The sequence below is a fragment of the Cebidichthys violaceus genome, unplaced genomic scaffold (assembly GCF_023349555.1).
Source record: "Cebidichthys violaceus isolate CVI_PGR_0920_01 unplaced genomic scaffold, fCebVio1.0.p SCAF_55, whole genome shotgun sequence".
In the NCBI taxonomy this organism is placed as follows: domain Eukaryota; kingdom Metazoa; phylum Chordata; class Actinopteri; order Perciformes; family Stichaeidae; genus Cebidichthys; species Cebidichthys violaceus.
In genome coordinates, this window is record NW_027176761.1 from 591,161 (window position 1) to 613,792 (window position 22,632).

Sequence of the window (22,632 nt, forward strand, 5' to 3'; positions counted from 1 at the left end):
TATAAAATACAATAAAAACTTAAGGGCCTTTCACACAGAACTGCGATGTTCCATACCACCCCCCCCCCCCCCCCCCCCAAAAAAAAGACAAACGATACACATACAATTGTAAACACAAGAATACGTATTCAGTGCTAACTTACAGTTCATCTACACGCTGGCTTATTAAAGTATATGCTGTTACGATTTATATTTAATAACATTATAATGTGTTTTTGTTCTTTTATCAAAGTCACCCAGCATCTGAAAAGCGTATGCTGTCCACTGTTGCCAACACATTTTCAGGGGAAGTTGCTACTGGCAGGTCGATTGGCTGCTAAATGATGTTGTGATGCCATTATGTGTCATTATACACTACCATTATGAGACTGGGCCCCTGTGCCACCACAGTGTAAAAACACAAGAACACATTTTACGTGTACCTATGTGAGCCACGTCAAAGACAAACTTCCAGCAATTTCCGACGGACAATAAACTTCTTCTGATTTTCTATCGTGGTGGTTTTGTGTCTCTCGTGGTCATTTCCCATCTCCTTGTGGTTGTGTATTTGTGGTGTGCTGCTCTTATATCCACAGACACAAAGAGGACATGACATTTCCTTCAGTTTATTAACCTGAGTGTGGACATAGACACAACTTTAGAAAATGAATAGCAACACGTTTAGTACAAAGATGCACGGTGATACACATAGGAGTAGTTCAGGTACACAATTCAACACTGCATAAAAAGTACATTAAAAACATGTCATAAACATTGGCTTATCAGAACATGAACAGCATCATATAAATATACATTCGATATATATATATGCATATCAGAAACTCCTCTTCTGCTTCCAATCATTAAACCTCTGAAAGTTAACAGCCTTCTCTGACACATCTGTGACACTTCCATCCCGTTCAACAGAATCTCATTAAAATATTTACAAAATCTGATAAATACGTCATTTGAAAAAAAACAACAACAACATGCATTGGTGATCATCAGCATCAGTTTGTAAACAGTGCGTAGATATTGGCATCATGCAGGATAAAATGAAGTCATAAGAAATACAAGGATTTTGCAGAAGCTAGCAAAATGGCCCCATATTTAAAAGCCTAATGAGTTCACAAAGTATCCCACGTCTATCCTGCGTTAATGCTACAGCTGCCACTACGGCCTCGTCCTCCTCTGATTCTGTCCTCTCGGAATCAAACAAGCATAGTGGAGCATTAAAACTCGCCCTTCAGACAACTGGCTATCACAACGTTAAATTGAAACCGCCCCCTGACGATGGAGCAGGGGTGACTCTGTTCAGGCTCAGTCTGTGAGTCTGCCACACGTGAGCACAAAAGCAACCTGCCTTCGTCCGATCCGCTACCTGAAAAGGATCCATAAGACAAAGGGAGGGGATTGATCCACTGATATATTTCAGCTGAGAAGGGACTCTACACCAAGAAGTTGTATGTATCACATGGTATCAATCACAACACGCACATGCAAAAAGCAAAAAAAAAAAAGAAAATGTTTTTCATTTCTCTTACAAAAAGGCCAGTGTTTTAGCTGCATATTCATAAACATCCATATGATTTGGAGACACCTGCCATGGCTATAGACATGCAAGGTCCTGTAAACGTTATTTTCATGTTTCTGTGTGCTGGAAAGCTTTAAGAAACAGAGAATATCGCTTCTGATGGATTCACAATGGATACTGACCAAACATCCAGTCACAACCTTGCAAATATAGTGGCAGGGATGTCTTCAATGTTTGATTTTTTATTTTTTTGTCCACAACTCATTTTTTTGTTCACAGCCAATATACACACTTTCATTCTGTATCGTTTGCCGTTAATGAGAAGAGAAGTTTTGTTGAGCTATTGTACAGCGTGTGGGCTATTCGTGTTTTCGGGGCGTCTCACTTCGGCGCTGTGTTGGCGGGCGGTAGATTCCGCTGCTTAAAGTACTGGGTGACCTGCTGAGGCAGTTCGGCTAGGACTGACTTGGCGAGGGTCTCCTTGGGTGCCTGCGAGAGGAAAAAGAGCAAGAGAGCACATTCATTTATACAACAAAAACACAAAAAGTAAAGTATGAATAATGAAGGCTGGAAAATGGGTTAGTATTTTGGTTCTGCTTTGGGTGGCTTTCTCTGACTGGTATTTGCACGTCCAGTGCACCAGTGCTGCGTACAGACGGCTGTGTGGTGTTTACTGTAGCACTGTGCTTTATGGACACTCCTTGTCCTGATTTGTGCTGATAAATTATATTGCAATAATTGCTACCAACTTGCTAAGTATCACACACATGCAGGGTCTTTATGGAGATAATATTTTATAGTAGTGTTGGCAGTGCCAACAGACACTGCCAACACATCAGCTCATCGTTTCAGGTCACTGCCATCATTACGTTCCGTCTCTGTCTCAGCATCATTTCTTCCTCTCCATTATGTCTGTTGCTGTCTCTCAGCCTTCCACCGACAAACTGGAACGAAGCCAGCAAACACTGTGTTCCTCCCACTACAAAGGAAGTCAGCTCGCCCACCACCCGTGCCCACACACACACGCGCACACACACACACACACACACACACACACACACACACACACACACACACACACACACACACACACACACACACACACACACACACACACACACACAAAATATATACTAAAATAAACAAAAATGCAAAGTGAGTTCTCTGGTGCACAGACTACAAATGTACACATGTTTATTATAACCCACGGGCTTAGCTACAGCACACATGTTTGGACACTCACCCTAAAGCTCTTTAAATGTGCTGTATGTATGCTCATCAACACACATACGCGCACTGTGTCTCTGTTGAGTCTGAGATAACCAGGCAGCTCTCCTCATCTAGCAGACCCTGCATGTGTGCGTAGTGTGTTACAATCCGAGTAGCAACAGGCTGCCACACTCACACTCAGACAGCAATGTTGTGTCATTCGGTAAAGCCTCTACCGGAGAACTAAGATGGAGTCAAAGTGACACTGCAATTCACATCAGCAAGTCAAAACATTAGCGGAAGTGTCATCTCGGCAAATGGTGACTGAAAGATGTCGAGTGTAAATGGACGAGTGTGTATTTTATTTAAAATGGTCGCGTTTCAGCACAGTTGCACTCCGATCACACCACAGCTGTAAAGTAACGAGGCCCATTTGCTAAAGTGTCAGTTTTTTAGTTTTTTCACATCAGAGATTTCTTCCTGTGTTGTTTTGTCTGAGCTCTTCTCACTGGTTTGAAGCTGACAGGACTAGAAGACAAAATAATCACTATTTAGGAACACTTGAATGTGTATCTGGTGGGCTTGTTTGCTTAAGTTGCTAGGCAACTGTCAATCAAATTTGGTCAAACCACACCCACACAGTCGTGATAAAACAAAGAAGAAATGAATGAGTGATCTGACTCCCGTATCAGATTTGAGGATAGCATAAAACCATTTAAGATAAGACACCTTAGACTGGACTTTTGTTTTGTGTCTGTATATGTATATCACTATACAGTATAAGTGCATTTATGGTTTTTGTTAAACTAGACTTTGCTACACGGCACAGTGCAAAAAGTCTTAAAACATTTACATTTATGTACAGCATTTGGAAGGCAAAGACAATAATTCAAATGTTTAATTGTTCTGTTACAGTAAACATCAACCCTGACTTGCAGCCGTTCTATTTCATTTTTTTTCTTATAAGTGCATGACGGTTCCACGTCATCCTGCTGGTTTTCAGAGACCAGTACTCACATTTCGGAAATCTCTGAAAGGGACAAACTGCACGATGTCTCGCACAGCCTCCTCTCCCGCGTTGGACCTTAAAACGCTGGCGTCTCCATCTAAGAACTCCATGGCAGCGAAGTCTGCGTTGCCCACGCCGATGATGATGATGGACATGGGTAGCTTAGACGCCTGTACGATGGCGTGACGCGTCTCGTCCATATCGCTGATGACACCGTCTGTTATAATGAGGAGAGTGAAGTACTGCTGCAGAGGGGAAGAGGGTTGGTGGAAGGGAAGATAGGGAGAGAGGAATGAGGGAGAGAAGACACAAAGGGAAGTGAGAAATACCCTTAATGTGAAGTCTTGAATCTCCTCTAAAGTCACTTGAGGAGAAATCTGCATGAAGAAATTCGACTGGGACAAAAAGTTGCAATCATTGTGATTATGCAGTCAATAATGGTGAGCAGAGTGACATAGTGTTGTGGAGAAGGAGGGCTCGGTCAAAGGGCGAGACAAAGGAGAAATGACACAAATGCAATAGAGGACATTTCAGAGATTGTTAGGAGCGACAGTGAAGAAAAGACAGAAAGTGTTCAAGAAGAAGAGAGCGCCTGACGACACTGCTCGAGGGACAGAGAAAAATATAGAACCCAGAATGAAAGCTTTTCTGCATTACGGCAAGTTCATTCATATAACGGAGCACACCATCTGCTCCTGGAAAAAAATGATGGAAGGAAAAAAAAAATGAATCGACAGATGAGCAAGGGAAGGAGATGAAAAAAGAAAGGAAGAATAAATAACGAATCATTTGCCGCGAATCAGAAGGGAAAGGGATTCGACTTCAGCGTAAGACTGAAATATCCCGTAACATGTCGTAATCCAAGTTTCTTATTGGATGTTTTTTTTCTTTTTCTGTAAATTTAACCAGAAGAAGGACAAACCTGAATAAATGAGTGGCACATCATGAATGCATATGAATGCTTATGTAAATTTGAGTCTGTATAAACTGGGAAAATTGTTTCATTCACAAGTCTGGAGGTGGACTGTGCACACAGATGGCACTCATCCTGTCTCTTCTTAAGTCCTAATTACGAAAAAAGAAAAAAAAAACATACACAAATTCTAAATAAAGCACTTTCAGGAGAACGTGTCTATAAAATAAACTTACATAAATACATACATAAATGCTTGAATAAGATAGAAGGATGTTTTTTTAGGAAGCAACTATCATTATTTTTTTATTACATTCAGACATACTAAGGACATAGCGACATACAGACAGACAGAGGTTCCTGCCTTTATAATAAGATTGGTGACTCGCATTAATTACCTTTTTTGTCCACTTTGGGGCAGCAAAAAGCTACGAACACACATTTGACATATCGTTTTAAAGTTGTTAAGGTTTGCTTTTTTAGCAAACACTATTCCTATCATGTATCCAATCGGTATGGAGCAGCATTAGCGTCAGTCTTGACTTGTGTTTCTGGACAGCTGAAAAATGTAGGTCCAATATTCACTAGCTCTGTTTTGGTCCCCAACAACTCCTGAGAGAAATATCTGGCTCTTTAGCAGGTAAACGCTTGAGTGGCTTCATCAGCTAGTCTATAACTCTGCATGTGTGGTTTGGTGTTAGACAGGAAGGATACAGTGGTTTTATCAGAGCTTTTTCGACGAAAACAACTGCGTGCTGGAAACAGGGTTGACGAGAGTGAACCAAATTGTAAAGTCACAAGCCGCAAAAAAACAAAACAGAGAGCTGAAGAAAGGTCGAGCAGTAGTCTTAAAAGCAGTGCTTCATTATATTATCGGGCATATTAAGCAAATGAGCTCTGGTGTTTTAAGAAACAAACACAGAGCCGACATACTGATGCCAAGGATATCAACAGAGCGTGAGAGGTGAGGATGTAAACCACAACATCTCTGCTTCAGAAATATGTCAAAGATGTAAGCCTGCCAGTGTACAATGTTCATAAAGTATATTAACCAAAATCATCCACAAATTCACAGAAACTTCTAAAACTACAGTTGTTATGGAGGATAATTGTGATCATTGGACATCTAAAATTGTATATATATATATATATATATATATATATATATATATATATATATATATATACATAAAATATATATATAATAACAAACCCATCGAACCAAAATTCAACAAAGCTGTGAAATATAGTAATGCTTATGATACAGTTGTCTTTACCATCTTACTGCACATACACACAGAAACACAAACACACCAGACAGAACGAGGATATAGTGTGTGTCTAATGTGGACAGAGACTTCAGACAGATTACAGGAGGCATTACATCCAATCACACCTGTCCATTATTACCCGTATCAAACCTGAGACACAACAGGTATCTCTCTCTTTCCTACACACACACACACACACACACACACACACACACACACACACACACACACACGCACGCACGCATGCATGCATGCACACACGCACACACATTTTCTAATGATATTTTATTGAGCATTAACGTAACGTAATGGTGGCATAAAGCGAGTTTCATTCAATGCAGCAGTGAAAATAAACTGTGGGAACCAATTACACACCAGAGGCCTGAAGTGAGTGGGTTAGCCAGCTATCTTCCAGTATAGAGACAGAGCAAGATTAAGTCCCGCCCACACTGAAGGGATAACAATTAATCCCTCTCCATTGACTTTGCATTGTGTGAAGGTGACTCCTTTTCACTTTTGTCTGCTAGCAAACAACAGAATGATGCCTAAAGGCTGCTGTGGTGGGATGCACTACCAACAGAGAAAAGAAGCTTTTATACGTTTTTACACTAATAAAATGATTATGTCCCGCTCGCACTACACACTGCACCTCCAAGGATCCTCTGCGATACACCAGCCAAGCGTGAAGAATAAAAGAACGTTCACTCTTTGTTAAATCAACAACACAAACTGCCACATAAGGTGGAGGTACAGTGGAGGCATAAGTGTGATCATCAGAGTAAGCAGAGATGTTGAGTCTCCATAAACCTCTGTAAATATGATGTGACATTATTGGTCACACAGTTGTGAATGAGCCAATCATTGTAAGGCATATTGATATTGATCAGCCCATAAAGGCGTGACTTCACTGTATTAACGCTATGCTTATTTTCTGCCAATGAATTGACCATTTATGGCAAATTGTTAGAAAGTTAGTTTTGTTGAAAAATAACTTGAACTAGTTTTGTCTCGTATAAGGCAGATCATATGTGGGCACGCATACACACACACACACACACACACACACACACACACACTTGCACAAAGAACGTGCATCGGTTCTGCGCGCTAGAATGCGAATTGTTATCCTGTGATAACAACAACAAACATGAAGACACACGCTGACATTAATCGGAACAAAATCACACTTTTATGTTGGACAGACACACACACACACACACACACACACACACACACACACACACAGGGAGGGCTCTGAAGCCTGTCTCTTTAATGCGCTAACAGCAGCGCTCATTAGAGAATCATTATAACACAGATAGACAGGGTCGCTCACACACTGGGACACGCACAAACTACACTGGCCTGCAGCCTGTGTGTGAGTGTGTTAGTAACGGGAGTGTGTTTGTACACAGTTACACAGTCTGCCGTCGCAGGTTCTCTCATTACTGAGGAACAGGAAGATTGAGGCAGAGCAGCAGCACACACGCACACACACACACACACACACACACACACACACACACACACACACACACACCTGTCTAACCACCACCCCAGTATGTGGTCCACACACACTTCTGCCGTAGCTGTCACATCTCATTGTGTGTCACTCCTTCCCATGTTCCACCCCTGTTTGAACTCACTGTAATATAAAACAAGAAAAGGGCCTGCAATCATTTCCTTACAGAAACAAAAGGATTCTGGCACACAACACACAGACGAGTACAATCCTTTGTGTATTTTGCTCATGTATTTGTTCTCCACAGGGTGACAGGATACAATTAGGGACAAAAAGCACCGTGGGAGCATAATGATACCCAGCCACTGCACTCTCTTCAGATTTAGGTAGCAGACGTGCCACTGGATACAGCACATACAAGAAGGCAAAATGTACCATTTGCTGAAAGTTTGGGGATCCGAAGCTCCTGCCAGTGTCACACATCTGTGCATTTTTTTGTATAAAAAACGCCAGCCGGAACATAATATTGAGCTTCACAGGTAATGTAACCCGAGCCTTGCTGCCTTACAGCAACATGATGTGAGACCGCTGTTTGTGCCCAAACTTGTCTCGTTTAAGCTGCAATGTATGGCACGCAGTCCGAAACATGAGAATAAACAGAAAGGGACTGAACCATGGACGGTCACAAGCATCATCCAGCTGCACAGCTTATTTATTAAAGTACTGATGCTTTTTATTACAGAACGGCTATTTCTGTTTAGTTTGACAGCTCTGAATTAAAAACATGCAATTGGAAATTAAAATAGACAAACTGGCTCGACTTGATTCTGCTCTTGCATCAGTGGGACTTAACTGGTATGGACTTAAATTAGTCTCAAAATGGTCACAAATGTGTATTACATGATCTACAAACAAAAAAAATAAGATATACAAGTGTGTGCAACGATTTGTGTGTATTTTAGGTTATTCACGAATGTGTGTTCCAATTTACACACGAATACTAACTAAATACTGAACACACAATAAAACTGTTGCACACATCACAACCTGAATGAATATCAATATTTTATCCTATCTTGACATGTCATTGGAGGGTAAACACAGGTGTAATCATTAACATTAATTATGGCCATGTTCCATTTAGGTGGGCCGAGGCCCTGGTATTGTGCATGCCGGCTCACTGGAATGACTGTGACATACTAAATAGAACGGTTTCTCAATTACACCTGTGTTTACCCTGCTATGACCTGTCAAAATGGCTGCCGTGTGAAGGGCCTCTTGCTCATTTGACACTCCATTTCAATGAGAACACTGCATAGGTCACAGCCCGAGGAAAACTGTATGACTTCGTACCAAGAAATGATACCAAAATAGAAAACCTTCTTGGGTGTGAAACAGAGCCGTAGGCTTGTTCTCTATTTGGATTTTATGTGTAACTGCCTGGGATACATAATCCAATGGCCCACCAAATAGAAGCACATTATGCTGAAATCCAGTGCTTTTGACTTAAACTATACTCAGCGGTGATTGGCTCTTCCTCTTTTTTAAAAAAAGGCCTTCTGAAGAGAAGAGATGACAGGTGTGCCACTATTCTTACTTGTGACGTAGAAAGCTGCAAGCATGAGTCACACCAATGTGAAAGGACCACTGTATAGTGGAATGGCTGCAAAAGAGATAAAAACCTATTCATAAAAAGAAGCTAGTAGCTACAGATTGTTTTTTAAGAAACCAACCAGGATCATAATGCTGGTAGAATCAAACAAGTCCTATTTAGTCATAACTAAAGCCACCCACATATGATCAGCACTCCGCGCTGGTTGCACCATTGTTTTCCTAAAGGGAGAGATTGCCAAACGGTTCGCAGTGCTCAAAGTTCAAATTATTTCAATGATGACCTTGGTAGCCGCTGACCTTTCAAAGCACAACCAATGAGATAACGACTGCATACGTTGTTGTTGCCTAGAAACAGTGAATAGCTTCCCTGAGTACTTTTCGATGACATATTATATACCTGCACTTTGCCTCTGCAAGAATTCCTTATCATGTGAAGGCAGCTTAAGAGTCTACAGGCTGGTGTCTCTGTGAGGCATTATTTCGGCACAACAGTGCTAAATGCTGAGATAAGCATAGCAACAGACTTACGATGACGATGCTATGAACATGTTCTTCATCTTAGTTTAGCATGTTGACATGCTAACATTTTCACGGCAATCCATCCAGTAGTTGTTGAGATAAATGTGATTAAGTAGCGGACAGATTGATGGACATTGTCCTCCGTAGAGATACGCCACTAGCATGAAAGAATCAATCACATGAGCGGTTGGAGGGGAGAGAAGAGAGAACTGCAGATAAAGTGACATAAAAATAGAGAACATGAGATGGAGGATGCTCTTCTACCGTGCTGTTTAGCCCGAAAATGTGTGAAATGCCTGGTCAGTGTCTCAGCTGAAAAAAATGTGTGATGTAGGAGAAGAGAGGACAAAAGTTGTCACTCCAGTCTATCACCCTTCTCCCTGGCGCTCTGGTCAATATGACAGGACTCAGAGCCAACAGATGCACACACTTAGTAGATAAATTATGAGTACAAGCTGCCCTGACAGGCACTCACTGCTCCTCTACTATTGGTGAGTAAATAATACAATTTAGTGCCATGTTTGTGTTGAATTATCAATAGAATGATAACAATAACCAATATGATCAAACCTTTGTCTGGGGGTGAATGTGAAGGATTTACGTTGAAGGATTACAGAGACAAATGACATCTTTGAAGGCAAAGAAGAAGAGAGGTTGGTGTCCCGATGGCTCAGAGGTAAAAGTAGGACTTTACAGTAGCTCATAGTTCATAACCGCTCATAACACAGAAACACAGGAGTCTAGACAACAAGCAGCCATAGAGGGCAAGGATGAAGGGAAAAAAGAGAAAATCGTTACTGAACAGAACCCTCAAGGGGAATTCTTTGGTGCCAGTGAGAGTACACGATGGGAATCTCCAAATACTGATTTGAAAGTGTCCACTAGACAGGCTAAAGGTACAGCTGATCACAAAGTAAGCAAAATATCAGAGGATGAAAGAGGGGACATAAGCGGAGGGACCAGGTAGACCTTTAATAGTTATTTGATAGCATTGAGAATCCTGTGAAGAGATGGAATGAAAGAGGGTAGTGGAGCATTAGACAACCTGTTAGCTGTCAAATCATTGATCACCAAGGAGACAAGCAACAAGAGCAGGAGGTAAAGTATAGCTTTGAAGAGAAAAAGAAGAGTTTGAGACACTGTAATTAAATTTGCCGAGAATTTAATGAATCCTACTATATATCCACAGTCATCTATTGTACTGTATATATGTGTGTCGTTAAAAAGTGCATTAATTAATTTATCGGTGTCAATGGAATCAGGTGGCAGCCACTCTCAAAAGTAGCAAATACACCTTTGATTTTATTCAAAACCCCAAGACTTAGTGAGAAATGATTACAAAAAAGTAAGGGACACTATACTATAGCTGCAACGACTAATGCACAAAAAAATGTATCTGCAACTATTTTGATTCTTTTTTAATTGGATCCTTTTTTTTTGTTGAAGAAAAAGAGTAAAAATGATCTGATTCCAGCTTCTTAAATGTGAATATTTTCTGGCTTCTTTACTCTTCTATGACCCGAACCTGAATGTCTCAAACAATACATTTGAGGACGTCATTGGGAAACACTGATCAAGATTCTTCAAAAATGTTTGGACATTTAATAGACCAAACAACTAATTGATTAATCGAAAAAAAACAATCAAAAGATTCATGGACAGTAAAAATAAGTGATGGTTGCAGCCCTTCACGGTATCACACCACATAACTTCACTTTAGTTTATAACCACACACAACCAAAGTGCACAGTCACAGTAAATAACTAACCTCATGCAAGGAAAAAAGTCAGGGGATCATCAAAATTATTATTATTATTAAATTCATTTTTGCTAAAATCAAAAAATATGACAGCAATGGTGCCTGCTCCAACCCAAGGAACAAAATAGGCAGTTTAACGAGGAGAAGCTGTTGGTGGAGGACGGTGGAGGACGGTACAGGACAGGAACCAGAAAGACACCTTGCTCCTGAAATAAGTTAAGCTCTTTACAGATAACGGCAGCTTAAACGCTCTCAGGGACACAACTGAAACTATTATGGCTGATTTCTTGATCTGCACATTCATCCAACAGTTTAGTCTACACCAGCTAATCCACAGCAACTTCTCCTTCAACTTTATTATCATCCCAAAGAAATATAAAGAAATAGCTATACCTATCAAAAAGCAGCAGTGCAAACCAAAGAGTCAAATGTGAAGCTAAATGGAAAGTGGAATAGTGACATTCCCTTAAACCCCGCTCAACCTTTGCCCTTTCGCAGCCATGCACTCACAGCGTGTGCATATACTGGCAGGATCAGCATGAGATTTCACCAGACTCTGTTAAATGAATCAATCAAATGTTCTTTTCAGGAACCTATGACTGACATCGCAGATGCTACATATGTCTTTATGCGGTCTATGTCTGGATCATTGGCATGCGGACCGTTGTGGGCAGGTGTGTCGTCAGAAAGAGGCTGACAGATTGCGATAAATGGCTGGCTCAGTTTCAGCGTGGAACTGTAGCGGTTACTGGTTGTAGTGGAAACTGGAATACAGCCAGCGTATTTGCAAATGTTTTACACACTGTATCATCCCCTTGTGTCTCGTGATTCTTGTTTGCATTGCACAGGTTTAACTGCAGAATAATTAAAACATGGAAAAGGCAGATTAATAAGTAGGTTGTTGCCACATACCGCTGCTTTCTCTTGTTGAAGTGCCTGGGCGGCAAAACGTGCGACATGGCTGATGATCGGAGCAAAGTTTGTTGGGCCGTAGAAACGGATGTGAGGGAGACAGGCGGAGTAGGCCTGGGCAATACCCTCCACACCTACACAGAGAAAGAGACAGAAAGAATTACAATATTAACAAACCTGGGGCAGGAGAGAGACAGCGAGCGGGGGAGGAAAGGCAGGTTTGTGATGGGGTGGGGAGGGACACATGGAAAAATGATCTTTGTCATATCTCTCAACTCAAGTGAGACATTTTCTACCGAGGGCAGCCACAAATGAAAATCATTGTTTCTCATCAGCAGTGCTATTTTAGACTCCAATCAGCTTAAACAACCAGACAATTAAATGTGTGAATGAGTTGATTTGCCTCCAGAATCAGTCACCTGCATGCTTTTTTGTTTTGTTTTTAAGGGAACTGGGAATTCAACATTGCATCTTAAACACAGGTTTGTTTTTCTATTTAAACTATGAACTTCTGTTCTCTTCATTTATATTTCAATGCAATACAAAAACATTATAACATTTTTAAAAACACACTATAGCAAACAATTATTTTGTGCTAAAACATAATGCTACTCCTTTGGTAGGGTGGTAGCATATTGCACTTTGTATAACACCGTTTTTTATGGCAGTTATAGCAGCACTTTCAGACTGCAGTCCTCCAAATCAGGTTTTATTGTTTGGCCAGGAACTTTTAATTTTAGAGTGCACTGGAGGCTGAATTGACCTTTCCAAGAAAAGATGAGCTGTAATGCCGTCTTACGTAGTTTGTAGAGGAGCAGTTCACCAGCTAACCTTAAAAAGAAAGGGCGTTTGTGGAGGCACATGTTTTAACAACGACATGCTGTACATCTATTTTGAAGAAACACACAGAACCTGTTCTTATTCAGCATAACATCCTGCCTCTGTCAGGCGTAAAGATGCGTTGCACAATTTCCTTCTGGATCTCACAGTTGTGCTCTCAGCAGTCGGTGCTCAAGTCGTTCGCAATCCTCAATTAATACATTTGCACATTTCAAATGCTAATGCTGCGTTAACTGATGCACCATGTTAAAAAGGAGCGCTTACTTTGTGGTTCTTTAAAACAAGGTGCGAGATACTGATGATTTACAAATCTGTTGAAATGTAAACAAAGATGATGGAGGTGAGGAAATATTACAGTGTGTATTTGTGTGTGTGTGTGTGTGTGTGTGTGTGTGTGTGTGTGTGTGTGTGTGTGTGTGTGTGACCTTTTGACTGCTAGCATCTATGTGAGGCTGCTCATCATAACAAAGGTAACATGCAAGTACAATGTTTACCACGTTAGAGCGGCTTAGTAACTCCTATCTGTTAATGCTGCTTGCTCGGGGAAGATGTAGCTCTGGGCCACAAAGAAGCCAACAACCTATACGTTTAGATAAGGGAGAGTGTTTTCAGCTTGTGCTATTACAAATGGAATAGAGTTGAAAACAGAAAACAAGTCAGTATGTTAGTGCGGTACGAGAGCTGACAGAGGGTCAGATGGTTCTTGCTAACAGTTAAGCCAAGTTTATATGCAACAATATCACATACAGTGTTGCAATGGCCTTCACTCCCCAGCCCAATTTTCTATAAAGACAGATCTATAGAATGCTATATATACTGTATTTGGTAGGCCAACATAGAAGTTAGCATAGTACTGATTCCCTCGAAAAAAGAAAAATAAAGCCAGTGGGAATTGGATAATTGCAGAAAATAAGCTCTGTGGCAAACACAAGTTTTGTTTTAAAAAGTACACTTTGAAAACCTGTATATTTTTGAAGCAAAAATACAACTGCCCGACGTAATAGGCTAGCGTTAGGCTAAAGCAACTTACACCACTGTTGCACAACTTCAATGTCACCACCAGAGAGCTAAAAGCAGACTAGTGTTCGACGTGATAACGTTTAATGTCCCAGTAGTCTTATTAAGCCATTTCTTAGGAACCACCTGAAGTAAAAGCTTAAAAAAGAGGGGTATTTACTGAAGCATTTCATAACATAGAACAACTTGAAATCAACTTGTGTTAACAAGCAGACCTTAATGCAGGCATCTCACCAATAAAACATAAAAAGAAACACGTTAACGGAAATGTAAATATGCTAACTTATTTATGGGTTTTGGGACTCATTCCTGCAGCACTCTAGTGGACAATATTATGTTTTTGCTATCTGTATCTGCATATACAGTGTAAATGTATATACATTCATATTTTCAAATGTAGCAGCAAGGTCATCGACGGTATCTGGGACTAGTGCACAGTAACTCACCTGAACAGAAGGGGTTGGTGGGGTTAAAGTTGATGGCAAATTCGTGTGACACCTGAGGAGACAAGAAACCCACACGACAAACTTGATATTCTTCCTTCCCTATACTGTAGAATATTGTTGAGAAAGACTATCCATCTCTCCCACACTTTCTCTCCCACCCTCCCATCCTCTCTCTCTCTCTCTCTCTCTCTCGCTCTGTGTGTACCGCTCTCTCTCCTTTGTCCTTTTCATCAGCTCAGTGCCATGGCAACACAGATGGGTTGACAGTTGCGTAATCATGTGAATATGCATGTATAATGCTTACAGTTGTATCTGTGTGTGTGTGTGTGTTTGTGTGTGTGTAAGTTTGCGTACAACAATCCCTCCTCCTCTCTCTCTCTCTCACACACACACACACACACACACACACACACACACACACACACACACACACACACACAAACATACTGTACATTTACAGGTATGTATCACTCATACCTGTGTCTAGCACACATGCATGTACACAAATAACAATAACAACAACACAGACAAACACACACATACCTTCCAGTCTGGTGGGAGTTGAGCTCCGAATCCCAGAGCAGGAAACATTTTGTCACTGAGGAAGAAACCATGACAACAGATTGGAACGTTAGTTAAACCTTTTTTTTCTTTTTTTTTCATCCAAATTCAACAAGCTGGATTTAGACAGCAGAGGAAATCCTGTTACCTTTTTGCACAAAGAAGCACATTCAAAGACACTAACAGAAAAACTAGCTGAGAGCTGGCAGAAAAATGAAGCAATGTTGTAAAATGGCTTCTCACTCAGAGAAACACCTTCAGTCTGAAGGGAAGGATACACAAAAACGATGTTATCTTTTTGACTGAGAATGATTTCATCACACAAAAGAATACATTTACATTATCTTACAAACGGCATAAACATCTATGAATTATTGGTGGTCGTCAGTATGTTCTCAGTGACACAAACTTGGGACTTTACTTTGAAAAACAGTGAAGAAATAGATGGTTATGGTCAGTAGGCGATTTTTTAATTTGTCGTATCACGCCGCTAACAAAGCTATGTCCCTAATTTGTCCTGAATTCAGACAGGCCAATCATAACTGTAGTAGTAGGGACGTACGGGGGTGCCAGGTTACTGTGAATCCCGCTGCTCTTCTTGGCAAGATCCGCCCTGTGCAGCCTTCCAGTGCTGGGACTGGACAGGCGTCCATGCTCCCCAAGGTACTTGGAACCTGATTTGTTGAGGTCCTTTGCCCTCACCAATAGGCTATCCTGACTCTAACCAATCAAGGTTGTTGCCTAACCTTAACCAGTCGTCTCTTCCTCAACCAGCTACGTCTTGCCATGAAGAGCAGTGGGATTCAATAATTACGCAGAGGGCTAACATGTAGATTTATCATCTATTTTACTCTAAATGAGACCAAAATTTACTAAATGAACATCATGTTGTATAGACGAATTGAAACATAAACTCATGTTTACAATGTTTACTGAGGTAATAAATAAAGTGAGAAGGAGGGACATTTTCTCATAGACTTCTATACAATCTGACTTTATATATTTGCAGCCAGTCGTCACCCCTTGATGGCCATTTGAAAGAATGCAAGTTTAAGACACTTCTGCATTGGCTTCACTTTTACGACCAGGAGGTTAACGCCTGAATAAATCATGCGAGCGCGAGTCACATTCTGGAGCCGTTTACTGGCAGGAGGAGAGCTCCGAGATGATTTTTTATCATTCTTTTTTTTTGAAACTTTGAACAGTGAGGGAACCGTGTGCGTATGTCTGTTAGCACGTTAGCATAGAAGCTGAAGCAACAACAGTTCAGCAATTAAAGACCGACTTGAGTTTATGACAAATCTGACAGAAGGGTGGCACTCAAAGAAAAAGTCACACTTACAAATCTGTCTGCTACTTCAGCACCATGGACAACTCCATGGATATATCAACACAGCACAGTGAGGCTGCTGATATTTCAGAGCCATGGTCGGGGCTATAGATGCTGACTTGTACAACCCTCAGATAAAGGATCAATACGTCAGAATGACTAAACAACACCTCTGCTTCTGCACTCTCTCTGCCACTAGGGGACTATTTTGTCATTTTGCTATCAAGGGGGATGGCATTAATTTAGCAGTAAATTATTTCAATTTGTTATGTAAAGATATGGTTGAGTGTCCTGAGCAGTAATCTGAGCTTCTCTCTGCTTTGTAATATATATGTATATACATATATATGTCCATATTTTTTATTTTACTATAATAGCTCCATAGGCTATTATTACTGGAGCTAACTTTTTGTTAGTCTTAATTGATTAAAAAGTAGATACTCACGTATCATAGTCCTGTATGATTTGTCCCACAGCCAGAATGGCAGCGAGATACTCGTTGCTGCCCAATGGGTTGATGTAGTGGAGGGAGGACGGCTCTCGAGGGTTCCCATTAGATGCTGTGAAGTCTATACCGACCTATGGAAACGCAGAGAAGTGACAGATTCAAAGTCATCTTAGAAACCTGCTGTGATGTCATATTTTAATGAGCTCAAGATACTGGAAATGTTGTGAGTCGTAATCTGTCTTCTTTATTTCCTTCTCCACTACGCATAACAAAGCAGAATCACCTACAATAATGGAGCGTCGGTGAATAAACACAGGCGGCAGCAGCAAACAGACAGGAATAGCTGATTCTCTTTTGACATTAAATAAAAATGTCACAGGAGGAGCCCAGTTATTGTTTTCCTTCTGTGCAGTGAACTCGGATTCATCTGGCAACTACACAAGCTGTGAGCTTTAATATTTTATTTTGTTCAACTGTACTATATATTCACTAAATGTGGGATGAGGAATTTAATGTTTTCTCTCATTAATGCCTTGATCAATTAGCTGGTGCCAGTGATGGTTTATGTTTGTTTCTCTATTTAAAGTGTGGTAACCAGGGGGCGACCTCTCGGTAGGTGTGTGCATCACGTCCTCGTCAGCGGCAAACGTTGATTCCAACCTGCGGCCCTTTGCTGAGTGTCATCCCCCCCCTCTCTCTCTCTCCCCTCTTTCCTGTAGTTAATTGCACTAATAAAGACAATAAAAAGCCTTAAAAATATTCTTAGAAAATACGTAAAACTACTTAACTACAATTATTTGCCTTATTAGTAGCCTCATTTATACTTCTAAGGAAAAGTTTGCGCGGAGCTGCAGGGATGGTTTGCGGAGCTCACAGAAAGCTGCAGATTTTTACAACAAAAAGGTCCAAAACAGAAAGAAATTACTTGCTAAACGCAATCCACTGCAGACAGTACTGTGAATGCCTGAAGTCAGAGAGACGTGCACCAAGCTGCACAGAATACATAGGCACACAGCCATAGAAGTACAAATCAAGCAGACTCACAGACTGCAGATTTGCCCTCTTTGCCCAAATAAACAAAATAAAAGTTTCAGAACTTTTCAGGAAGTTGAAAACTGCCTGTTGTGTAAGGTTTACTCAGCATGTTAGGCCATTTTGTTCAGACGATGCTTACATGTCCTATGTTCACAAGAACCCCTTCATAACTCAGATGTCACTGAAAACATAACATGTATGTCAAGGTTAAGTATGAAACACAATACGACGTCACACACACAGATGCTACTTTTAACAAACTGACTTTGTACAAACAATGACAGTATTTACTCCTGCCATTCAATGGCATTATACAATAGGAGGTGAAGGTCTGAAAGAAAAAACGAGAAACTGGAGTTACTGATAAGAAGATAAATCGTATTTTCATCGCCATCACGACATAAAGAAGAAAAATCATTGTATTTATGGATGGTTACCGAAATCTGGTGTCAAATGGCCAGTTAGATTCTGTAGTGAATCACATCTGCAGAGGGAGGACAGAGACAGATCTATTTTCTTCATTCTTTATAAACTTCACTCAGTATTTTGATGTCAGGAATAGGATTTATTTTATTGACATTTGTTTCCAGTGTGATATTAATTGAGTGACTATAGTGACTTTGCTGTTGTAAACATAACTGTTGCTGCTCTAGAAAGAATATTCAGCCTGGTTATATTTAAAATATTCAATTCTATTTCGGTTGTGAGTTTAAAGACAACCAGGCTGACACAGGAAATGCATATGTACACTTCAATATTCTTTTATCTATTGCAACTCATATCGCAATATTGAACAATGTTATTTCACATTGCAGATTTTCCTCAACAGTGTCAGAGCTGAAACATCTCATTATCTTAATGAGAGCCAATTTTTAAGATTTAGTTGATATTGTGATTCCTTTTTCAACTTCACAGTGCATGTTGTTGCTTTACTGACTGAATAATTCCTCTAACACATTGCAATTTTAATCTTAAAGGAATTAATTTGTTTTACTTTGTTTTTTAAAAAAACAACATTTTCCTCTGGGGACGGATACAAAAGAAAAGAGTGTAGCGCAGCTGTGTCTAAAAATGACAGAATGTCCCTGAAACCAGACAGATGACCACAGGGTGATACAGCGATCACATACTGTATATCCAAATACGAACACATGAACCCAAAGTACAAAGGCACAAACACACACACACACACACACACACACACACACATGGAGTCACACAGCCAAACATAATATGAGATTAAGAGTGACAAGCTTTTCCTCAGGCGGTGAATAGCGGCCTGCGTGCTGACAAGAACCCAACCCAGAAACTCTGCCTCCTTCCTATCAGCTTAAAGATGGTCTAAAGAATCTCCTTCTTTCTCTTGTAGTTTGGAGTGTTATGAAACAGCAATGTTCTGGTTCAATGGGGACAACGACCGAGGAAAGAGAAAATGGAGAAGCAGGAAGAGAGAGCAAAGGTGCTAGATCTGTGAGTACAAAATTGGGTAAATGAGGAGAAGAAAAAAGAAGGGAAGGAGAGAGAGGAGACAGAGCATAAAGAGCAGAAGGGGGCAGCAGGAGTGACGGACACAGAGATGCAGGGTGACAGAATTAGGGTGCTGTTAGATATTTGGTATAGCATGTGTGTTAGTCCTGGAACGACATATGTGTGAAAAAAGACCCACGTGGCATACTACTCTTCTTTAACTAGACTAGTTTAACAAACTCTACGGCAAACCAAGGAAAAGCAATGACATACTGACAAATGTGTTTGTCAGTATGTCAATAAGTTATGCTTTGAGTGGTCGGAGGACTAGAAAAGCGTTATACAAGTACAGCCCATTTACCTTTTACCAAATATAGCTTATATTAGATATCTAGAAGTCAATCAGAGCAGAAACGATTGGTCGATTTATCGATTGCTTCATTGAAATACATTTATTAGGATATATAAAATACTGTAATGGGCATTTCTTCTAAAGTCTTATAGACCAAATGATTTGTTGATGAATCATCACTCAAGGCCTTTCTGAGGCATCACATTTACATCAATGGGAGAGAAGTGAGGTCAGATTTACCTTGACCGTTGACCACCAAAATCAAATCAGTTCATCCTTGAGATTCAAGGATGAACTGATTAGATTTTTTGGAGGCGGTTTGTGGCAAATTTCCTGAGAAATTCCTGCGTTCACGACAATGGACCGGACGCAGTGTCTGTCCAGCTTAAATGTAAAGCTAAAATACAGAGGGTGAAAGAGGAAAGTTGTGCGAATTTCGTTTTACTTGGTGTTGATCATTCATTGCCACATTTGACCATTGCAACATTTGGGGGATGTCCCCGAACCCCCCGGAAAAGCTCTGGTTTTGGACCCCTCCTTTCTAAAACACTGCTTAAAGCTATGTAAGCTCACTAGTATCTTATAGGGCAGGGGTCGGCAACCCGCGGCTCCGGAGTCGCATGCGGCTCTTCAGCTCCTCTGTTGTGGCTCCTTGAGTCTACATCCACACTAATAAAAAAAAAAAAAAGTTTTAACAAACAAAAACGACCTCCGTCCACGCGGCGTTTCAGCATAATTTTCGAGACGATCTCCATCCAGACTACAACGCCTGAAAACGAATATCACGTGACTATTCACGTACACTGGGCACCGGGCCGGTGGGGCCGGTGTAAACAGGAAGTAGATTGGTTACTCAAAGCCGCCAACCTGACTTCAGATGGCCGCTCCATAGGTCTGATAACGCCGCTCGCTAATCGCTACAATAACAGCTGTTTCCCCCGCAGAAATGCAGACTTTAACTGGACAACAGCTGCTAGTAAAGACAACAAGGTCAGTAACACCTGTAATCAGTTGTCCTTGTTAAATTAACCTGGTAGTCGGTAGATAACCAAGGCTGTTGTTTGTGAATTTCCGGGTAAGGGTCACGTGATAGGGGCGTGACGAATCAGGGAAGGACACGTCGTGACTGCTAAGAACCAATCAAGTAGTGAACGCAGGTGTCTCTACTGTGTCACTGAAAAGATTTTTTTTTTAAAATATTTTGTCAACTAAAATGTGACATCCTATTACGTCGCTGTCAAGCGCCTTTCCCTGCAGGTGGCTCATCATGATTTGCAGACCCTCAGTAAACTATCAATGGATAAATCCCCAAAAAAAAGAAAAGTCATCGAGGAAAATAGATTGTTTAATTCTGTGTGGACGTATTAATTTGCATTCACTACAAACAATGCCGATACCTGTATGCTTGATATGTGCAAAAAATGTAATGTAGAAAGACACTTCCAGAACAAACACACCGCATTTGCTGAATAGTATCACGCTGGAGATGAGAGAAAAAACTCTCTTCATAAGAGTTTGATATTGTTATAACAGGTAAAATAGCAATACAATGTCAAGAATTGTCTTTTTTGTCTATTTTCATAAATACAACTAACTATAATGTTTGTATATATAATATTACTATATTTAAAACTTTATAAGCTGTAATATCAAATAGCTTTTGCAGCTCCAGACTAAATTTATTTGGTGGGAAATAGGGCAAAATGGCTCTTTGCATAGTAAAGGTTGCCCACCCCTGTTATAGGGGTATCGTAGAGGTTAATTAATGTATGAAAAAAAAACAGAATCAAATTTCTGTTTTGGGTTTATCATAAACATACACAGTTTGCAAGCATGCTGAAAATCATCTATGAAAATAAAATAAAATGTAATTCCAACACGTAAAAATTAAAAAGTAAATTGTGGCTCTAAAATGGTTGTATATAAATCTCCATTCAATTTCCCCCCAAAAAATGTTTTATTGGCAAACACATTTTTGTTCCTAACCCCTTGATCCATAAACAATGAACTACATGCATGCATGCATATATGCTAGTACACATGCATGAATGTGTACACTGCTGAGGAGGATATGACTGTATTTTTCATTTGTTCCTGTTGTTTATATCAGCAATGTCCATTTTTCATCTCTGATATCCAATCATTTCGTCTTACTATGAACATGAAAATATGCATGCCGAATCTGTCAGTCAATGGCAGAAAAACTATAACGACATTTTTCCTCCAGTGACCTCCCAGGTGACAGACATTATTGATGGTTGTGAATTTGACAGTGGGAGATGACACTATTCTGTTTCCAACTTGTTCCTCGCCCCAAGCTATTAGTAATTTGCTAACACACAAATAGACAAAACACAACATGACAAACACACAGTTTCAACAAGCAAGTGCTCAGAATTAAAATGAAGAGGGGGCGACGGAACGGCATCTCATTACTGTACATTTCAGAGCAGCAATGTGGCGGAAAACGTCTGTGACTGAAATAAATTAGAGGGATTCCACTACTGCCAAATTACTGTCAAATAATTGACATACTGACAATCACATTGGAGTTTTCTCAGCTGTGCCTTGTCGAATATCAGCCAATCCTCATGCCAGGACCTCTCAGACTCATTTGCAGTTAAACAGCCAGAGAGATGGATGGAGGGGAGTCTGGATGGATGAGTGTGTTGGAGCCTGTGTGAACATCTTCTGGAGTAACTCTAAGTCTCACTCGAAGGTGTTCCCAGTGACAACTAGGTGCTGCTGTCCACTGCCAGACTTCTAATGTGGGTCTATTTATGGTCTATTGATATTTGTTCTTGTGTATTATTGGGTACTGTGTCCTCCATGACAAGTTATGTATAACACACAACAGCCACTGCAAGTTTTCCCCTTCTTTTTTTTAACAGAACAATAAAAATCCCAGAATAGTTCCAAGCATATATAGGGATGTGTCATATGCAGTGATATGAGGTA

The 22,632-nt window shown here is 40.5% G+C and overlaps 1 protein-coding gene across 1 annotated transcript in view; it reads right to left on the bottom strand.

The window, feature by feature from the left end:
* Positions 1–589: 589 nt before the first annotated feature.
* The window catches only part of cpne2 (copine II), a 42,683-nt gene continuing 20,640 nt past the window's right edge, over positions 590–22,632 (bottom strand). Inside the window, exons 11-16 of the mRNA XM_068731945.1 lie at positions 16,818–16,951; positions 15,025–15,079; positions 14,482–14,533; positions 12,179–12,312; positions 3,740–3,976; positions 590–2,002 (exon numbers count right to left, since the gene is read on the bottom strand). Coding sequence (XP_068588046.1) covers positions 1,895–2,002; positions 3,740–3,976; positions 12,179–12,312; positions 14,482–14,533; positions 15,025–15,079; positions 16,818–16,951 — 720 coding nt within the window. The 3' untranslated portion in view covers positions 590–1,894. The remainder of the gene's footprint in view (positions 2,003–3,739; positions 3,977–12,178; positions 12,313–14,481; positions 14,534–15,024; positions 15,080–16,817; positions 16,952–22,632) is intronic.